Consider the following 22856-nt stretch of genomic DNA (forward strand, 5'->3'; position numbering starts at 1 on the left):
TAAGGTAAAGATAGTGAGGGAAAATAGGAAGGAGGAAAATGCACAAATAATTATAGCTTAGAATGTGAATAAGATCAATTTATGCACAAAATAGATAACGTACTATGTACATTATATATAATGTACATAAAATGGAAACAGCAGATTAACAATTTGAATTCAACAATATGTTGCTTTCAGGAAACACCATAAAAATGAGAGATATACACAAAGACAAAATAAAATGCAGGAGTAGAATCTGTTATGTAAAAAAAAAAAAGGAAGGGTAGTAATCATGATCTCAGACAAGGTTAAAATAGACTTAATCAAAAAAGAAAAATAAGGAAACTCCACTATGTGTCGACAACATTATTCATTATTGTTTTAGATCATTTAAAATAACTAGACAGTACGAAATACCTGAGAGTATACCTGCCAAAACAGACACAGGAACTACATGAACATAAACATAAAACACTTTTTATATAAATAAAGTCAGATCTGAATAACTGAAGTAATATTTATTGTTCATGGAAAGGTAAAGCCAAAATAACAAAAAATGACAATTTTACTTAACGATTTATTTAATGACATCCTAATTAAATTACTAAAAAAAACTTTTTGCTAAACTAGAAAAAATACCAAAGTTCATTTGGAAGAACAAAAGGTCAGAAATTTCAAAGAAACCAGGGAAAAAAGATGTAAAGGAAGCAGATTCAGCAGCATGAGACCTCAAACTGTATTATAAGATGAGAGCATTGTTGAAGTGTAAAATGGATAATTTCTATTATTTTAATTAAAAATTTTCTTGTATAAATAAAACCAATGTAGCCAAGAATAGAAGGAATTCAGAAAACTTGGAAAAAACCTCTCATAGACAATTTCTCAGATAGGATGTGATTGGGTTGGAATATTGTTGTGGTATGGGAAATGACAAACTGGTTGACTTAGAAAAACATGGAAAGACTTGGATTTATGAAGGAAAATGCTATCCACCTTCAGAAAAGTGGATAACAAGTAGAAATATGCATAGTACAATTTTACATATGTATGTATGTATGAATATATATGTGTATATATGTTCATGTTTATAGATTCCTATGTGCATTCAATTAAACACAGAGACATATATGTATACACACATCTCTGCATTTAACTGCAGCCTTCTTTGGGGTAGGGGGGAAGGAGAGGGAAAAATAAAGTAAAAAGTGCACAGCAGAGAACAAAAAAAAAACCTACAAGGAAACAAAGAAAAGCTGGATGGCTTTGAAAACGTGTAGTACTTATTACATAGGTTTTCTTGAAATGAAAATTTACTGTTTTATATTGAATTATCTCTTACATTCTCATTTTGTATTTAAGCTTAAAATGAATTTTAAAATTTATGAAAAAATAAAATAAAACAAAACAACAAGATTCTTATACCAGGTACAGAGTTTAGGTGAAGATAAAAAAGCAAGTGGTATACCAAAATTGAAATTCTCTAAAGTCTCAGATTCTTAATATGGATTTCTAATTTCATCTTCTTAGAGCTCTCTTATTAATAGGAATAGCCCCATAAGGCTCAAGTTGGTTTTCATCACATGAACTAACTATTGGAAAACCAAATTTAAGAGAGTATACTAAATTGCATTAAGTCTTGTTGATAGCAGATTTTAGCAGAATTACCTAGAAAGCTCTACAAGTAATCTGGAACCAGAAACGCAGAGCCCCCTTCAGAGTTGCCCTGAGAATGAGGCTTATTTCAGAATGTCTAAGATATCCAAAGACCAGATGACTACATGAGACATCTGGGACTCAACACAAAATGTGAGGATTTAAACCAGTGATTTCTAAAGTGGTGGATACTGTTCCCTGGGGGGTGCTGGAACAATCCAAGGAGGTGGTAGCAGCCTCAGGTGCAATTCTACACTTAATCTGAGACTTCTTGCCTACTTTATAAGATTTCCAGGGGGTTGCTGAGTAATTTTTTTGAAAAGGAGGTGGTAGGCCAAATAAGTTTGGGAACCTCTGATGGGCATTGGGAGTCGGTTACTAGGATATAAGGAGACTTGATGTTATTTAATATTAATTATCATCATTGGTCTTTTGTTCTATGATGTTTATGCGACAAATTTTCTGGGTTACCTTAGTGACATGTAAATCTCCCCTCTCAAAGTTAGTCCTTTATGAGCTTTCTATGTAGTTGATCTACAGTCTGACTAACACAATTCTGATTATGCATATATTAAAACCTTATAGATTTGGCTTATACATAAGAAATCTATGGAGGGAGTACAGTAGCCCTTCCCCATAAATCAAAAGGAGGAATAGTGGAAATTGAGTGAACTACACTGGGAGTTCTCAACCCACAGATAATAAGGGAATCAAACAACTGGTGAGAAAGAGAAACCAGGGGAACTTTTCATGGCTTTGGGTGCAGGACAATGTTGCATTGTTCATACACAGTTCTGTGGCCTAGTGCTAGAGCAAATTGGAGTACTTGCTCATTAGCAATCATGGACACAGGGGTGCAGAGTCCTGGTCACAGTTCCAGGGTGGAAAAGAGTGATTGGGATCACACATGGATAAGAGCACAGGCCAAGAGAGCAGTGACCACACTTCTCCTTAGATCATGCCACCATAGAAGAACTAAAAACCTACATAGCCCAGAACTAGCTCTGAAAACAGCAGCAGGAAAGGCCCGAAGCTTGGGACAGTGCTCCCCTCAGCCCTGGGAGCAAAGTACAACCTTAACATAAAGTTATAAATCAAGAAAAAGGCTAGAAAAAATGAGCAAAAGAAGAAAAGAATCTAACAGTAGAAAGTTACTATTGTGACAGGAAAGATGAAGACAGAAACTCAGAAGAAGAAAATGAAGTCAAAACAACTAAATGCAAAGTTTCAAAGAAAAATGTGAATTGGTCACAGGCCACAAAAGAATTCCTGGAAGAGCTCAAAAAAGGTTTTCAAAATAAAGAGAGGAAAAAGAAAAATTGGGAAACGAAAGTAATGCAAGAAAATTATGAAAAGAGAGTGAACAGCTTGATAAAGGAGACACAAAAATTCACTGAAAAAACAATTCTTTAAAAATTAAAATTGGGCAAGTTGAAGCTCATGACTCCATGAGACATCAAGAAACAATAAAAAAAACTTTCAAGCATTCCTAATAAAAAAAACAGAGCTGAATAGAAAATGTGACTTTCAAATATAAGGCTCAAAAGGGGCCATTAAAAAGGTAATCATAAAAGAGAAATCATAAGGGCTTCAATAAGGTGAAACTCGACATTCCTATATGGGAAAATGATTCTTGTAACTCTTAAGAACTTTATCACTATTAGGGCATGAGTATACATAAAGAATACATAGAAGGTATGGGTGTGAGCTGACTATGATGGGATGATTTAAAAAAATTAAGGAGTTGGAAAGAGGAATATACCAGGAGGAGGGGGACGGGAGAGATAGAATGGGGAAAATTATCTCACACAAAAGAGGCACAAAAGGAAGAGCTTTTACAGTGAAAGGGAAGATTGGGGAGGGGTAGTGTCATGTAATGCTTGAACCTTACTATCACCAGAACTAGCTCAAAGAGGGAAACATGCACACTCAGTTGGGTATAGAAATCTACCTGACTCTACAGGGAAGAAGGAGGAGAAGGGGATAAGAGAAGAAGGGGATGATAGAAAGGAGGGCAGACGGGGGGAGGGGGTGGTCATAAGCTAAAAAACACTTTTTAGAAAAGACAGAGTAAAAGGAGAGAGACAAAAAGACAACATAAAATAGGATGGAGGGAAACGCACAGTTAATAATGATAACTGTGAATTTGAATGGAATGAACTCATCCATAAAATGTAAGTGGATAGCAGAGTGGATTATAAACCAGAATCTGAAAATATATTGTTTACAAGAAATACACCTGAAGCTGAGAGATGCACACAGAGTAAAGGTTAGGGGCTGGAGCAGAATCTAATATGCTTCAGCCAAATTAAAAAAAAAAAGCTGTTACAATGATGATCTCACGTCATGGCTAATACAGAAATACGTTTCCCATGACTGCACATGTATAATCTATATCTAATTGCTTGCTGCCTCAGGGAGAAAGAAGGGGAGAGAAGGAGGAATAGAATTTGGAATTCAAAATTAAAAACAAGTTGTACAAATTGTTTTTATATGTAATTGAAAAACATAAAAATTTTAAAATAAAAAACAAAAAATAAATATTCATTTATTCAATCAATCAATAAACATTGATTTCCTGTTTAAAAAAAAATTGGCCCTGTCCTGGGTAATTAATTATTGTTTCCATATTCTTTTGATTGAATACAGACACTTGTGGGGATTTGGACACCTCTTTTTCTGATTTTAGGGAACTGCACCTGTTCACTCTCCCTCTCTCAGCATGGAAAGTCCCTGATCTTTTCTCCAATTGGCAATCAGACTACCTAATTTTATATCCTGGTTAATCATTTTCTTTTAATTAATTGGTCTTACTTATTTTTAATACATAAAAAAACTCTTCCCCCCCCCACCCTGTTTTGGGTCCAGTGCCAAAGCTGAGGCCTGGTCCTGATTTGTTATGCAATTGGCATGCACTGCTTAATAAACTAATATTCTCAGAAGCTTGAACTTTTGTTTTCTCAATCATTTCATCTTTCATCTGCCACATCAACCAGCCTTCATTCCTCTTCTGGCTCCCCTCCAAGTCTTTGCAGACTTCATTTAAAACCATGCTCCCACATTTGGTATGTTCATTCTTCCAACTTTAACCTATCCCCTCTTCCTACTACTTTTTAGCTCTTTTTTGTATGCTCTTCTCTCATTAGAATGTAACCTCCTTGAGAATAGGGATTTTCTTTCTTTTTGTACAGTGCTTGGCACACAGTATTCATTTAGATGCCCTCAAATACCCTAACCATTCAGTTCCTCAACCTACTCTCCCTCCATCAGCTACTCCTCCATCCTCAGACACACACAGAGACTGTCATACTCTCAATCTTTCATTAAATCACAAATATATCACTTGTTCAAGAATTCTGAAATCCCCTTATCTGACCACAATCTTTTCACCTTTCCATCTGCTTTTCTTCCTCCTCCTTCTGACATTCAATCTCTCAACCCCTTAATTATCAGGCTCTCTCCCCTATACTAGCCACTCACTTTTCTTCTCCCCATCTTGACTCCTTGGTAAACCAATTCAACTCTACACTATCTCCTTCTTTTGAATCCCTATTTTCCTTATCATATAGCCAATTATGCCCAGCAAAGCCTCAGCCTTGGATCACTTCTATCACTTGTGGCCTTCCTGTCTACATATGTGCTGCTGAATGAAGGTGGAGAAAAACACTCAACTCTTCTGATTGAGTCCACTACATAACTATTCTGATTGAGTCCACTACATATTTATGTTACACAGACTCAACTGGCCCTCACTGTTGCTAGGCAATAATATTATACCTAAGTGCTCTCTACAGTGGTTCTTCTGAACCTTTTAATCCCTCCTCAAATCTCTTCCTCCCACTACTCTCTCAGCTGAGAACTTTGTCTCATATTTTACAGGAAAAAAATGAGGCATCTGCCATGAACTCCCTATTCTCCCCTCCTTTTTGTCTCCTATCACTCATATGCCTTCTCCTAGCCCCCTCCTACCTTTTCTGTCTTCTTAACCTTCTCTTCAATTCGCTCGATTCACACAATTCAAAACACTCCATCTTTTGGTTCTGGGCATTTTCTCTGGCAATGCTCTCCCTTCTCTGCTCTGACTACTAAACTCCCTGTCTAAATCCAACTTTCTAAATCCAAACCTTCTACAAGAAGCCTTCCTGAATCCTTATTAATTCCAGTGCTTTCTCTTTTTATAATTATTTCCTGTATCTAGCTTGTTTTATATGTGACTGTTGGCATGTTGTCTCCCCCCATTAGATTGTAAGCTCCTTGAGAGCAGAGACTGTCTTTTGCCTTTTTTCTTTTTTGAGTCCCCATTGCTTAGCAGAGTGACTAACACATGATAGGCATGTAATAAATTTTTATTGGAGTGAATTAAATTGAAATATTAGCAAGGAAATTATAGCAATATATTACAAAAATCATACACAATGAGCAGGTATGATTTATACTAGGATTGCAGAACTAGTTCAATAATAGGAAAACCATAAGCATAAAATGGCTATATCAATAACAAAAACAACAAATATCATATGATTATATCAGTTGATGCAGAAAAAACTTTTGACACTGGAAAACATTAGAGAGTATAAGAATAAATGGCACTTTTCTTAACATAAGTAGTATATATCTGAAACCAAGAGCAAGCATTATCTGTAATGGATATAAATTAGAAGCTTTCCAATAAGATCAGAGTAAAGAAGTGATGTACATCATCAGCATTATTATTCAATGCTGTATTAGAAATGCTAACCACATCAGTAAGAAAAGAAAAAGACACTGAAGGACTAAGAATAGGCAATGAAGGGGAAAAACTCACTTTCTGCAGATAATATCATGGTATATTTAGAGAACAGGGAATCAACTAAAAAAATTAGTTAAACAACAACTTCAGCAAAGTTGCAGGATATAAATTCAGTCCACATAAATCATCAGTTTTTCTGTATATTATCAACAAACCCAGCAGGAAGAGATAGAGAAATTCCATTTTAAATAACTGCAAACAGTGTAAAATACTTGAGAGTTTACCTGCCAAAACAAACTCAGGAACTATATCAATAGAATTATAAAATATTTTTCACACAAATAAAGGGAGATTAAACCCCTGTAAAAATATCATTTTCTCATGGGTAGGCCAAGCCAATATATTAAAAATGACAACACTACCCAAATTAACTTATTTACTCAATGCCATACCAATCAAAAGAATTATTGTGTAGAGCTAGAAAAAAATAATATAACATTCTCAATAATTGGCCTCACTTTGAATGCTTCATGGTAAACATTGTAAATACTATCTCATGGTAAAATTCCATGATTCAAGAAGTTAGGAAACATGTAAATAAAATATACTGTAATGTATATAAAAGTCCTGTGGTATAGATTGTTTTGCATAAGATCTGTATCCAGAATGGTAATTTTAAAGGCATTTTAAAATTGAGAAATTAAATAAAATCTTCCAGAAGGTGAAAAAAAAATCTCACCTGTATTTTGTGCAAGAAGAGTTCTGATCTGAAGGAGCTGTTGGCTTAAGAGAGATTTGTGGTGAGACCTGAGCTGACAGCAAAAATCCCAAAGCAAGGATAATGAGCGCTACAGAAGTACCTAAAATAATGACAAAAATAAGTCATACTTCAGAGAAGGGTAGATAATGCCCTGCAATATTTTATCCAATTTGCTGTAATATAGCTGTTAGAAAATACATTGAACTGACCTCCATATAACAAAAAGTATGTTCCTAAGTTGTCCGTAGTATAATTATCAGACAATAACCTGGTATCATACTTTGAACTATGGCAAGTACTCCATTCAACTATATTCATTATTCTAAATAGTAAATTGCAAGTGCAAATTTAAAACAATTGACTGAAGTCAGACATATAGAACAGATTAATAAAGGTGGTTTATTTCAAAGATGAATCACTTCAATGAACACTGATCAAGCAAGGAACTTGCTCCTGCAAAGTACTGTGCTATGCATTACAGATGCAAAAATAAAAAAAATGACATCGCCCCTGACAGCACAGGACTTAAGATCTAACGCAAACTTGCAAAAAAAGACTACCAAAAACCCACTACAATATAGAAATGTGATGGAGGAAAGGAAATAATCAGACAACATGTTCAAGTTGAGGAGCACTATTATGACTGCCAAGAATCAGGTAAAGCTTAATTGCACCAGAGTGTAGCCTTAAAGGAAGACAAAGATTTCCACAGGTGGAGATTCAGAGGACCTATGATCTAGGGCTAGGAAAGTATCTGAACACTTGAGATGTGAAACAGCAAATATAAAAACAAAAATAGACCCACAAAACACTAAATGTTTTATCACTAGACTCTATTAAAACGTTATTATTATTAAGGACTCAACCTGTGAACCATGATAGAGGACCTATAAAAAAGGTGAAGAGCAACTAATATAAGATCAAATGAGATAATAACTTTGCAAGCTTTAAGGTGTTGTATAAATGTTAGCTACTATTATTCTCATTACTAATATGGCAATATCTCAATATGATAACACAAACAAATTTATATTAACTTATGTTTATCTTTCACTTCCATATTTTGGGTATAGCTTCTATTTGAGAATATGAAAAATGGCAGCTATTCATTCCAACTAAGGTGTTCCTATCAGTTTCTGAGGACAAAGTCCTAAATTCGGTAAGTGCTTTGTTTTGTTATGTAACAATAAAAGTTGTTTTATATATATATAATAAAAATTTTGTTATATATGCATGGTGGTTGCAAATATAGAAATTATGTGGAAGACAGAATAAGGTAGGAAATGAGAAAAGGGAATGAAGAATATAAGTGTATAACTATATTTTTCAAAAAAGCAATGGAGAGTCAGTGAGAAAACCCTAGAAAGAATGGAATATTCTGGAGGTGGCTTATGGAGATTATCTGTATGTGACAAGACTAATCACTTGTATCCTGGGAAGAATATATGAGTAAAGAAGTTTTTTTTTTAATCAGATAATCAGTGTGCTTGTATAAATTTTTGCTGAAGCAATATTTGGAGGAATCAAAATTTTTAAACAAAAAGAGTAAGATGCTAAGATGACCCTTAGAGTAAGTGTTTATGAGAACAGGTAGACATTGATCTCCAAAATGGGATAAAAGGTTGATACTATGTATTAGAAGATCATGGGCTTTAGAACTATAAGGGATCTTAGATATTATTTAGTCTAACTCTTTCATTTTTACACTGGGAAACTGAGGCATGGAGAGGTTAAGTGACTTATTTAAAGGCACACCAGCAGACAGTTACCAGAGCCACAATCTGAGACCAAGTTTTCTCCTCTAAATTTAAAGTCCTCTTTTCATTAAATCAGTTGGTATTACAAAAGCCTTAATGCTGAAGCTATGGCCTATTTTTCTTTTGAATTCAAATCATAATTACAAGCATTTAGGATGTTCTTAAAACACTCTGAAGCCTCCCAAAGTAGGTAATGGACAAAAATAGATTTGAAAAAATTCAGAGAGTAAACAGTTCAGCTGTTACAAGTACCTCCAGTCTTTCCTTCTTAACCTCCTGTCCTTTTCATATATTATTAAGTCTATCAACAAAGTATTCTCACCTAGTTTAATGCTTTGGTAGAGTAGGGGGCAATCAGAGTTAAGTGACTTGCCCAGGGTCACACAGCTAGTAAGTTTCTGAGGCCAGATTTGAATTCAGGTTCTCCTGACTCCAGGGGTAGTACTTTATCCACTGTGCCATCTAGCTGCCCAAACACACACACACACACACACACACACACACTTAAAATATTTTCAGTTCAGGGTATTTTGAGATCAAGTGCTTTGGCATAAATTGTAGCATGCTATAGTAGAAGAATGGTGGAGTAAAAATAAGAAACCCTGATTTATTTATACAAGTTTCACCACTTATTAGATATATCACCATAACAAAGTCAACAAATTTCTGAGTCTCAATTTCCTGATTTCCAAAATGAGAATCATAATATATTATCTCAGTCTTGATTCCCCTTAACCATTCTGTAGCTTTTTGAAACTACTGACCAAATTCTTTTTCTGGATGCACTCCATTCACTTGGTTTCAGATAGTCTGTTGATTCTCTTCTCATTAACCATTTTTTCTCTGTCTTCTACAATGGCTCTTCTGCTTAATGTTGCTTAATGTTAGTGTTCAGCAATATTCTATTTATGACATTCTTCTCTTTTTTGTTTTTTTAGTGATTTCAGTTGTATTTGACTCTTGGTGACCTCATTTGGAGTTTTTTTGGCAAAAGCATGGTGTGCTGTTTCCATTTCTAGCTCATTTTACAGATGACGAACTGAGGTAAACAGGATTAAGTGACTTGCCCAGGGTCACATAGCTAGTAAATATCTGAGGCCAGATTTGAACTCATGAAGATGAGTACTCATAACTCCAGGTCTGGCATGCTATTCACTGTACCATCTAACCTTCCCTTCTTTCTTTACACTATCTCAATTGGCTACCTCATTCACTCCCTTATCATTAACTATCATCTCTATGCTTATGACCCCCACTGATACCTCAAACTGAACTCATCTTTCACCTCATACTTGTCTCTCCTTTTGATGTCCCTATTTGTGTCAGAATTCTCCTCCCAGCTGTGCTTCTACGAAGTTCAATACCATGCCTCATCTGTACTTTCACCCTGAAATCTCCCTTAGGACCTGAGGCCTCCTGACCCTAGAACATACCTACAGCCTTCTCAGAGTCCCCCAGATGACAAAACTTTTATTTTCCTCCTGTGCTTTGATTTGACCATGTCATTTACCTACTCAATCAACTCCAATGATTCCCTACTGCATCTAGGATAAAACATAGTCTCCTCTGTTTAGCTTTTAAAACCCTTCCCAACACAGTCCCAATCTACCTTTCAATCGCCTTTTGAAGTTACTCTTCTTCCCACACTCAGCAATCTAACCAAACTGGGATTCTCTGGGCTTATTATATATGATGCTTCATTTATATCTTCATGCCTAGAATGCATCTGCTCCTCACTTTGCTCCTCAGAGAATCTCTCTTCTTTCAAAATTTAACACCAGTACCACCTTCTAAGTGAAGCCTTTCATAATTCTCCCAACTTGCTAATATCATTCTGCTTTGTATTAATTCTCTTGCTGTGGTCACTCAAGAGCTCAACTAATTTGGCTAGGTAGTCAAAACAGTCAAAACTCATTGTAGCAGCAGAAGCAGTCATTCAACACAGAAACTATATACATCAAAGGATAACTATCCCTGGGGGAAAAATTATATCTGCAGTCCAGAGTTGTGAGTTACCCCATGCACATTGGTTTTCCTCACTTACATTTCTCTGCCTCAGATCTGTGTGTGTGAAGTATTCCCCACAGATACTGAGTATATTGGTGAGAAAGTATGAAATAGGCATATATGTGAATTGTGATGTCTTTATTATTCCTGAATCTGCTTTAATACATGTGATATTATTTCTGTTGCCTTATTGTTAAGTAAATGATTATGTTTTACATCTATATTTGTCATCATCTTGAGGATCTAGTTAGTCAAAATGAAAATGTATTGGTGCTTTGGTGAACATGGGTAAGGGTCTCCAAAGTGAAAGTGATAAGTACAGGAGTGTATTACTCCATTGTTCCAAAGAATGTGAGGGAATTTGAATATAACTATGATGATAGTCCTTTGGGAAGCTAGTTTTCCTAGTGAGAGAGCAGGATTGAGTAAGTTGGCCCAGAAAGAAAGTAGGTGTCCCCATACACTGTATGAGAGTTGTAAAGTTTCATAATTTGGGTAATCATATGATGTACATGAGACATTTTGATTTCTGCTTAGATTTTAAATTGCCCAATAAATTTCACTAATGTGTGATTGCCACTATCAAGAAGATCTTTCTTCAACCTAAGTCCATGATTCCTTTTTGCAAAGATAACTTAGTACAGAGAGATTCATACTCTTTAATGTTTCAGAAGATGCAATAGGAGGGGTAGAGCCAAAACGGCAGAGTAGAGGGAACATTCAAGCCAAACTCTCCTGTCATTCCCTTCCAAATAGCTCTCAAATAATTCATCAAATCAAATTTTGGAGTGGCATAGCCAACAAGAAGTCTAAATGAGACATTGTTCCAACCCAAGACAACTTAGGAGGTCTAAAAGAGAGGTCTGTGACATTGGGGTGAGGGCTGACTGGATGAACAAAGTACTGGCAACAAAAGTTGTAGGGGGGGGGAAAGCCAGCTGTGGGCCTGTAGGTAGCTGCAGCAGCAGTAGCTTCAAAAACCCTCTTCAGAGACGGTAAAGGGATTGGATAACCAGTCAAAAAGAGATTACAGGGGGCCCCTGTGTGAGCACTGAGTGCAGAATGAGGTCATTCAGTTTGAGGTGCCTCTTTTCTTCTCTTCCTAATCTCCTATAAATCAGGTGCTTTCTATCATTAGCTCCTCCTTTACTCATGTCTCACATATTTGGCAGCTCCATTGTTAATTACCCAGTGTAGGGTTGTAGTTCTAGGGCAGAGAAGAGCACTCTTCACAACTTGTTGTTGCAAGGGACCAGGGCTCTTGATTAGGTGAAGTCCAGAATGCAGACAAGGAGAGTAACGACAGCACCACTCTCTGGATCCCATCACCTTAAAAGCATTGAAAACTTACAGACTGCCCTCCTCCCCCAGAACTATCTGTGAGAACAGCATAGCAAAAAAAAGGGAAGCTGGGACATGACCCTCTCCACAACTTCCCCAGGTGAGTAGAGCTCAACTCCAACATAAAGTTCAAAGGCAAGAAACAGGCAAATGGAAAAATGAGCAAACATTGACAACAAAAAGAACCTGACCACAAAAGCTACAGGAAAGCTCAAGACACAAACTCAGAAGACAATGACATGAAAACATCTATAACCAAAACTGAGAAGATACAATAAGCCAAAAATTTTAGCTCTGAATTCCCCAACAATTTAGTTCTATATTTTATATATACTTAGTTCTATACTTTATATTTATGTATATGTTTATATATGATAGATTTGTCTAGTGCTAAAAGGTGGTAGGTAATGTTTCCTTCTATTACTGTATTACTATAAACCTTGTCTTAATATAGTTAGCTTCTTCTTTATGAATTTAAATACTGTCCCATTTAGTGTGTATTTTTAATAGACACTGACTCATTATAATTTGCTTGCTTATCTCTATTGATACACTTAATTTTTACTTTTTGCTTTGTCTAATAGCATAATTACAATTCTTTCTGGTTTGATACATTCTTGGTAAATTTTGTTTCAACATCTCATTTTTATTCTCTATCTTTAAATTTTAGATAAGGTGCCTGTATACAACAGAATGTTGGGTAATCTTTTATTAGGTTTATTCACATTTAAGGTTAAGATTGCTAGACTTTTGTTTTCCTCCATCTGTTTCTTTAACATTTCTTTAAAAAAAAGTGTTTAATCAAAGGATCTTACATTCCACTTCTCAGATAAGAATCCCTTTTCACTTCCCCAGTTTAAACTCTCCCTTCTGTCACCTCTACCATTCTCCCACAGCATCCCCTCTTGTGAAAAGAGGCAGCTAATTGGCCCAGTAGATATAGTGCTAGGCCTGGAGTCAAGAAGACTTGAGTTCAAATACAGTCTCAGACATTTAATAACAAGTCACTTAACCTTTGCCACTCTGTTTCCTCAATGGTGAAATGGGATCATTAAATAGCCTACCTCACAGATTTGTTGTTGTGAGAATCAAATGACATAATATTTGTAAAGTACTTAGCATGATGTCTGGTATATAGTAGCACTTAATAAATGCTGTTCCTTTCTGTTTTCATCCCCTTTTCTAAGAATCAGTGTGTGGAGAGAAAGAAAATTTGGAACTGAAAATAAAAATAAAATTGAATTAATAAAATACTGAGAGGCAAAAAATAAAATAATAATTCTTTGATAGTCTCTCTTTGTTCTTCTTTTACCTTGTATGACATTTTTTTCTCCTTAAACAATAGTGGTTGTACTTATTTTCTCTTCCTATGGATTGCATTATTCACAAGTCAAATATTCACTTTTGGTTTTCTCTGCAGGAATATCTGAAATCCTTCTGTATTTTTCAATGGCCATCTTTTTTTTTTTATTCAGAATTAAGATCAGATTTGAAGGGTTTGGTATTTTAGGTTGTAGTAGGTGTTCCTTTCCCATTTAGAAATCTTTTCTGTGACTTCTTGAGGCTGAGTTATCTGGCGTTATTACAATTTCTTTACCTTCATTTTTGAAGATCTTTTACCTAGCACTTACAAAATCTGTTCTCTGTCATTGGAATTGCTAAACTTAACCACTATATGTCTTGGAGTTTGAAGTGCCAGAATTTTGCTCTGCTGATGATTCATAGATTCTTATTCATCAGTTATTTGCAGTGTTCAGAAGTTATGAACAATGCTTTTATATTACTTCCTGTCATATTTTTGGGGGGTTTTTTTATGTCATGTTCTTCTGGGAGACTAGTTATCCTTAAATTCTCTCCTGCCTTCAAGGATTTTCACTTTTGCTTGTAAATAATTTCCATGTTCTTTTAATGTTGTTGTCATTTGCTTCTCTTCTGCAAAATTTTCCTCTATTTTAGTATTTTTAATTTCTAAATATCAGTTAATCTCTTTTACTTGTTTAGAGAAATTCTTCATTATATATTCAGTTTTACTAAATTTCTCATTTTTAAAAATCTTCACCAATAGTGCAAAATTCTAATCCATATTTATTCCTAACTCTTCTTTCATAGGTTTAATATATATTTTGAACCAAGCTCCCTGAAAAGTACAAAGGATTCTATCTTTTATCAGGAATTTGGTTAACTTGCCTTTGTATGTAATGTTTGTAAAGAGACAGGATGGAAGACTCAGCTGGCAGTGAGGATGTGTTGCTTTTCTGATTCCAGAGCATGTTCATGGACTCACCCACCAGCTCAGGATGACTGGAGAGCCTTCTAGTTAGCTGTAAGGGACTAGAGCCAGCAGTTATGCATATACTTTGCTCCATGCAGAACAAAGTTTGTAGTTATGAGTGAGTCTTTGAATATATTGCATAGGGCCCATTGAAAGTTTGTAGCTCCCTAGCCTGAAAAATTCCAGTGATTCCTGAAGAACATAGCATGCAATACCCAAAGCATACAGGAGCAGGAAACAATCAAAACAATTAACAACTTCAGCAAAACTGCAAGACATCAAAGAAACCCACAGTAATCATCCCCATTTCTATATATTATGACAAAACTCTGCAAGAAGAGGGAAAAAGAAATTTCATTTCAAATAACAGGATGTATAAAATACCTGGAAGTCTATCAAGACATACAGAGGAACCATATGAATATAAATACAAATTCTGTTTATGAATTTAAAGACACAGCTTCATCATTGGAGAAATATTCATTGTTCCATGGATAGGCAGAGCCAATATAATGCAAATGACAATATTACACAAATTAATGTATGTATTTAGACCAAATAAAACTACAAAATGATTACTTTATAGACTAGAAACTATAATAAAATTTATCTGAAGGAACAAGAATTCAAAAATGTCAAGAGAAATAGTTGGAAAGGAAGGGGTACAACAGCAGAAGGCTCAAACTATAGTACAAAGCAATAATCACCAAAATGATTTGCTGTGGGTTAAACAATAAAGAAGCTTATCAGTGGAAAAGATTAAGTATACAACATACAGAACAGTGTGGCCAAGATGGCAGTGTCATAGGAACTAGTACTTAAACTAAGAAGTATGTCAAAACTCTTCCAAACATATCTAGAAAATGTACCAGGTCAAATTCTAATGGAAAAATTCAGAAAAAGTCAAAATGGGTCATCTGTCCAGCCCACCTTAACATAGGGAGACAGAGAAGTCTGTGAAAACTGGGGACAGAGAGTACACCACATCCAGAACATGCCTGCTCCTAGGAAGAGTGTGCAGAAGGGCAAGAGAACAGTCCAGTTCCATAATGGAGCACCAAAAGACTCACACTGGGGCACCACAAGAGTGAGAGATGAAAACTGGCAATTTTGTTGTCCATTACTCAGTTCTGTGTCAAAAATTCTGGATGGACTTGGAAGACGATCTGTGCACAAGTAAACCATACTCAGGTAAGGAGGCCCGAGGTGTTTTATGAGAAAGGAGGAAGTTCAAAAGCAAGCAGCAGCGGTATGGCTCAGACTCTAGGGGCTCATTTTCAGCATCTAGCCCAGACTCCAAGAGGGCACAGGAATCTGAGACTAAAGGAAAGCCTATAATTTTGTTACTCTGAACCAAGAGAGCTTCCCACCTGGCTCATAGGGGATGTTTCCAGCAGCAGCCTATTTTTGCTAAAACAAAAAAACAGGTCAGAAACTTACAGAACTCAGACCAGGCATCTAGCAATCAGATTTTGCCCTGGATGAGACTGCTTTGGGAACACTGAAAGCTTAGAGGTCTCCAGCCTGTCCCTGAGAAAATTGCAACAGGACCAGTCTGAACCTTCCTTCTGAAAGTGCAGCAGAGCCTATATCTAACATCAAATTTGAAGTCAGAAAGTGAGCTGGAAAAATGAGCAAACAAACAAAAAAGAATCCCACCATAAGGAGCTGTTATGGTGATGAGGAAACTCAAGACGAAAACTCAGAAAAAGAGAATGACTCCAAACTCAACAAGCAAAGTCTTGGAGCAAAACCACAGCTTGGGTAATAATTAAATTTCTTCCTGGAAGAGATGAAACAAGAGTTTTAGAAAAGAGCTAAAATGTTTTTATAAATATGAGAGTGCTATTTGAGGAAGAAAACAGAAAAGAAATGAGAGTTATGGAAGAAAGAATTGGAAAGGGAATTAATAATTTGGCACAAGAGGTACAAAACCTTTTCCAAGCAATAAAATCCCTGAATATTCAAATGAACCAAATAGAAGCTAATCACTCCATGAGGCAACAAAAGATATTAAAATATAGTCAAAAGGCCAAAAGAAAGAAAGAAAGAAAGAATATGGTAACATAGTAAAAGTGATGTATGGATGGAAGGAAGGAGTAAGGAAGGGAATTAGAGGAAAAGGAGAGAGGGAGGAACAAAAATAAAGAAGGAGTAGTTGAGGAAAGAAGAAAAAAAGAATTTAAGCACCTATGATGTATCGAGCAGCATGGTAAGCATTTCATAAATATTTTCTCAACAACTCTGCAAGGTAGGTGCTATTATTATTCTCATTTTGCAGCTGAGAAAATGGAGACAGAAAGTTTTTAAGGGAATTCCTCATGGTCACACCACTAGTAACTATCCGAGGCCATATCTGAAATCAGGTCTTCCTGACTCTGATAATGAGGTAGTGCAGTGGATAGAATGCCAAACCGTAAGTCAGGAAGACTCATCTTCCTGAGTTCAAATCTGGCCTTAGAAATTTACTAGCTGTGTGACCCTGGGCAAGTCATTAAATTGTTTGCCTCAGTTCCTCATCTATAAAATTAGCTAGAGAAGAAAATGGCAAGCGAGGTAGAGCCAACATGGCAGAGAAAAGGCAGGGACTCACCTGAGCTCTTTCTCAAACCCCTCTGCATATCTTTAAATAATGCCTCAAAACAAGTTCTGGAGCAGCAGACCCCACAAAAGGACTGGGTGGAACAATTTTCCAGTCACAGACAACTAAGAAGGTATGCAGGAAACTTCTGTTGGACCAGAGTGAGAGTGGAGTACAGTGCAGTGCAGACCTGGACCCAGCAAACCAGAAGAAGGCCTTGGGAGGAACTAAATCAGCAGCAGCAGCTGCTTCTTATGAAGCTTTCAGTCCACAAACAGTAAGGGGATTGAACAACTGGTGAGACAGAGGCTGTCGAGGTCTCTTTGGTGGCACCAGGGGCAGGACTCTATTGTTTGCACATACTGGGATCCAGGCTGCAATTCTGGGTGGCAGTCCCAGGGCAAGGAAGAGCACTAGCACACTAGAGCTTATGGCTGCAGGGGAGCAGGGACTCTGTTCACAGTTCCAAAGCAGAAAAGAGTGCTTGTGGTTGCTCACAGGCTATAGCACAGGCTAGGAGAGTAGTAAACACACATCTCCTTAGATCATACCACCTTAGAAGAATTGAAAACTTACAGGTCCCTAAATATATCTCTGAAAACAGCTGCACAAAAAACCTGAAACTTGGAACAGTGCACCCTCTATCCTGAAAGCAGAACCCAACTTTAGCAGAGTTAAAAGTCAAGAAATAGGCTGGAAATTGAGCAAACAACAGAAAAAGATCCTGACTCTAGAAAGTAACTATGGTGACAAGGAAGATCAAAACACCCTCAGAAGAAAATAACAAAGTCAAAATTCCTACATCTAAAGCTTCAAAGAAAAATTATGAATTGGTCTCAGGCCATGGAAGAGCTCAAAAAGGATTTTTAAAATGAAGTATGAGAGGTAGAGGAAAAATTGGAAAAAGAAATGAGAATGATGCAAGAAAATCATGAAAAAAGAGTCAGCTTGGTAACAAGTTGTGGTATATGATTGTGAAGGAATACTACTGTGCTATAAGAAATGCTCTCAGAAAAATCTGGAAAGACTTACATGAACTGAAACAAAGTGAAATGAATAGAACCAAGAGAACATTGTACACAATAATACCAACATCGTAAAATGATCAACAGTGAATGACTTAGCTATTCTCAGCAATTCTCAGCAATACAATGATCCAATGCAACATCTTATGATGAAAAATTCATTCCCAGAGAAAGAAGTGATAAATTCTGAATACAAATCTGAGTGTCCTTTTTCAAAAAACTTTCTTCATTTTTCTTGGGATGCTATTTGGTCTACATTTTCTTTTACAGTACCTTTGCCAGGAAAAGCCCCCGACAGTGGTAAAATTATAAAAGAGATGATATTGGAAGATGAGCATCTTAGGTGGGAAGATGTTAAATAAGCTACTGGGGAAGAGTAGAGAACAACTACAAGTAGCCCTAATACTAATGAAACAGCTAGGCCAAAGCTGAAGTGAAACTCACTTGTGGATGTGTCTGGTAATGCAAGGAAAGCATGAAGCTGTAATATCAATACTGCATAGGAACCTGGAATGTAAGATCTATGAATCCAGGTAAGCTGGATTTGGTCAAAAAGGAGATAGAAAGATTGAACATCGACATCTTGGGTGTCAATGAATGTAAATGGATAGGAATGGGTGAATTTCATTCAGGTGATCACTACATATACTATTGTGAGCAAGGATCCCTTACAAGAAATTGAGTAGCCCTCATGGTCAATAAAAGGTTGACAAAAGCAGTACTGTGGTATAATCTCAAAAATGGCCAAGTAATATCTTTTTGAATCCAAGGCAAATCATCAAACAACACAGTAATACAAATCTATGTGCCAACCACTGATGCTGAAGAGACCAAAGTTGCCCAGTTCTATGAAGACCTACAACATCATCTGGAAATAATAACAAAAAAATTTGTCACATTCATCCAAGGGAATTGGAATGCTAAAGTTGAAAATCAAAAGATAATTAGAATACAAAATAAAGCAGGGAAAGACAAAGAATAATAGAGTTTTGTCAAGATAACTTACTGGTCATAACAAAAACTCTTTTTCAACACCCCAAAATTGACATGCACATCACCAGATGGGCAATATAGAAATCAGATTAATCATATATATTGCAGCCAAAGGTAAAGAATCTCTGTACAGCCAGTTAAAACAAGACCTGGAGCTGACTGTGGCTCAGATCATGAACTTCTTATTGCAAAATTCAGACTTAAATTGAAGAAAGCAGGGAAAACCATCAGCCCATCTAGGTATAACCTAAGTAACATCCCTTAGCATTCCTTAACATTGCACTGCTCATTTAAGAAAATCTTATTATCTCTCCTTGCTATTCTCTATTATTTTGTATTCAATTTGGTATATCTTTCCCTTTCTCCTTTACCTTTTACTTTCCTCAGCTATTTGTAAAGCCTCATTAGACATCCATTTTGCTTTCTTGCTCTACTTTTTCTTTGGAATGTTTTTTGTTGCTGCCTCCTGTGCAGAACTGCAAACCTCTGTCAATAGTTCTTCAGACACTCTACATACCATATCTAATCCCTTAAATCATAGAATTAAAGTTGCTGGGAGAAATATGAACAATTTCAGTTATGCAGATGACACCACGCTAATGGCAGAAAATGAAGAATTAAAAAACTTCTTGATGAGGATTAAAGAGGACAGTGTAAAAGCTAGCTTGAAGCTTAACATCAAAAAACAAAACAAAAACCACTAAGATCTTAGCAATTGGCCCAACTACTTCCAGGCAAACAGAGAGAGAAAAAATGTAAGCAGTCAGATTTTATATTCTTGGGCTCAAATATCACTGCAGACAGCAACTGCAGCCATGAAATTAAAATATGCTTGCTTCCCGGAAGAAAAGCTATGGCAAATCTGGACAGCACAGTAAAATGCAGAGACATCTCTTGCTGACAAAGGTCCACATAGTCAATCAAAGCTATGGTTTTTCCAGTAGCAATGTAGGCCAGTGAGAGACGGATTATAAGGAAAGCTGAGTGCTGCAGAATTGATGCTTTCTAATTGTGGTGCTGGAGAAGCTTTTTTAGAGTCCTTTGGACAGCAAGGAGACAAAATCAGTCATTATTTGAAGAAATTAATTGAGGCTGCTCACTAGAAGATCAAATACTAAAGGTGAAGGTTAAATACTTGGATAACATAATGAGAAAACAGGACTCACTGGAAAAGAGGCTGATGTTGGGAAAGATTAAAGGCAAAAAGAAAAGGGAATGGCAAAGGATGAGATGGATAAAAAGTGTTATGGAAACTACAAAAATGAACTTGGACAGACTTTGAGACATAGTGGAGGAGAAAAGGGCCTGGTGTGCTATGGTCCATACGGTCACAAACAGTCAGATATGACTGAATGACTGAACAACAACAACATCAAATGTATGGCTGCAGGAGTTGGATGATAAGGAAAGCTGAGCATGGCAGAATCAATTCTTTCAAATTGTGGTACTAAGAAGCTTTTTGAGAGTTCCTTGGACAGTGAGATCAAATTAATCAATTTTAAAAGAAATTCATTCAAGCTATTTACTGAAAGGTCAAATACTGCAGCTAAAGTTTGATTACTTTAGCCACATAATAAGAGGATGGCACTCATAGGAAAAGACCCTGATGTTGGGAAAAATTGAAGGCAAAAGGAAAAGGGGGTGGCAGAGGTTGAATTAAATAGATACTGTCATATGAACCTGGACAGAGGGTGAGGTAGATATATAGTGTCATGGCAAGTACAAACATGAACTTGGATGGACCTCAAGAGATAATGGAAGAGGGCAGCTAGCTTGTGCAGTGGATAGAGTATCGGCCCTGACGTCAGGAGGACTTGAGTTCAAATCCGGACTCAGACCAAACATTTGACACTTATTAGCTATGTGACCCTGGGCAAATCACTTCACCCCAATTGCCTAAAAAAGCAAAACAAAAAAAAAACATAAAAAAAGATAATAGAGGACAGGATACCTGGTGTGCAGGGTTACAAATACTCAAATATGATTGAATGACTGAATGACAACAACAGAAAAATGGGCCTGGGGCAGTGAATAGAGGTGGGATAGCCCCAGGAATCAGGAGGACCTGAGTTCAAATCCAACCTCAGATGCATAACACTCACTAGCTGTGTGACTCTGGGCAAGTCACTTAACCCCAGTTGCCACACCAAAAAAAAAAAGGTCCCAAGTCCAACAAAAATTGAGTTAAAGAGATGAGTGATAGAAGAAAAATTGGGGGGAAAATGAATGATGTAAGAAATTATAAAAGAGAATTGACAGTTTGATAAAAGAGGCACATTCACACATAAAACAAAAATTTAAAGAAAATAACACCTTAAAAAACAGAATTGGCCTAATGAGAAAAGGGGCACAAAAATTTACTGAAGGAAAGACGTCCTTAAAAAGCAGAATCAGCCAAATAGAAAAAGACATATAAAAGCTCATTGAAGAAAATAATTCCTTAAAAATTAGAACTGGGCAAGTTGAAGCTAATAACTCCATGAGACATCAAGAAACAGTAAAACAAAGTAAAAAAAAAATAGAAGAAAACGTAAACTATCCCATGGGAAAAACAACTGACCTGGAAAATAGATCAAAAAGAGATAATTTAAGAATTATTGTACTACATGAAAGCCATAATCAAAGAAAGAGTCTGGACATCATATTTCAAGAAATTATGAACAAAAACTAAAAGAATGTGTCAATCACCATCTGAAAGAGGTCTCAAAATGAAAACTCTCAGGAATATTATGGCTGAGTTACAGAGATCCCAGCTCAAAGATAAAATAGTTCAAGGAGTCAGTAAAAAAACATTCAAATATCATGGGGCCACATTCAGGATCACACAAAATTTAGCAATTTTCACATTAGAGGAGTAGAAAGTCCCCAATATGATATTGAGGAAAGCAAAGATGCTAGTATTGCAACCAAAAATCACCTACCCAGCAAAATTAAGTGTAATCTGTCAGAGGAAAAATATATATTACATGAAATAGAGGGCTTTCAAGCATTCCTGAGGAAAACACCAGAGCTGAATGGAAAACTTGACATTAAAACAGCAGATTCAAGAGAAGGATAAAAAGGTGAACATGAAAGAATAATCGTAAGGAACTCAATAGAATGTTTACATTCCTTTATGGTTAGATGATACATATAACTCTTAATATCTTTATCATTATTAGGGCAGATAGGTAACAGGAATGAGTTGATTATGTTGGGATGATTTTTTAAAAAATGAAGGCACAGGAAAAAAGGATGAACTGGGAGAAGGGGAAGAGAGAAGTGGAATGGGGAAAATTTTCTCACATAAAAAGAATGGGGGAAAGAGCTTTTACAATGGAGGAGGAAATGGCAGCAGGGCAGACAATGCTTGAATCTCATTCTCATCACAATTGTTTCAAAGAATGAAGAATATATGCACATATTCAGTTGTATATAGAAATATAATTTTCCCAATAGGCAAATAGGAGGGGAAGGTGATAAGAGAAAGAGATGGGATATTAAAAGGGAGGTAGTGGTTAGAAGAAAAATAGACTTTTCAGTAGGGATAGAATAGAATGGGGGAAGAATGAGAAATAAGATAAGGGGATGATGGAGGAAAATAGTTAGTAATCATAACTGTGAATGTGAATGAGATGAACTCAATCATAAAACAGAAGTATAGTGGACTGGATTGGAAACCAGAGTCCAACAATCTGTGGTCCACAAGAGACACACTTGAAATAGAAAGATACATGTGTAGAATTAAAATAAAGAGCTGGAGCCGAATCTAATTAA

General features: G+C 36.2%; 1 protein-coding gene across 1 annotated transcript in view; it reads right to left on the minus strand.

The window, feature by feature from the left end:
• The window catches only part of SLC2A13 (solute carrier family 2 member 13), a 224377-nt gene that overhangs the window by 99067 nt on the left and 102454 nt on the right, over positions 1-22856 (minus strand). The window contains exon 6 of the mRNA XM_020973712.2: positions 7104-7224. Within this exon, the coding sequence (XP_020829371.1) occupies positions 7104-7224 (121 nt within the window). The remainder of the gene's footprint in view (positions 1-7103; positions 7225-22856) is intronic.

This window comes from Phascolarctos cinereus, unplaced genomic scaffold, assembly GCF_003287225.1.
Source record: "Phascolarctos cinereus isolate Bilbo 61053 unplaced genomic scaffold, phaCin_HiC Scaffold_1;HRSCAF=81, whole genome shotgun sequence".
NCBI lineage: Eukaryota > Metazoa > Chordata > Mammalia > Diprotodontia > Phascolarctidae > Phascolarctos > Phascolarctos cinereus.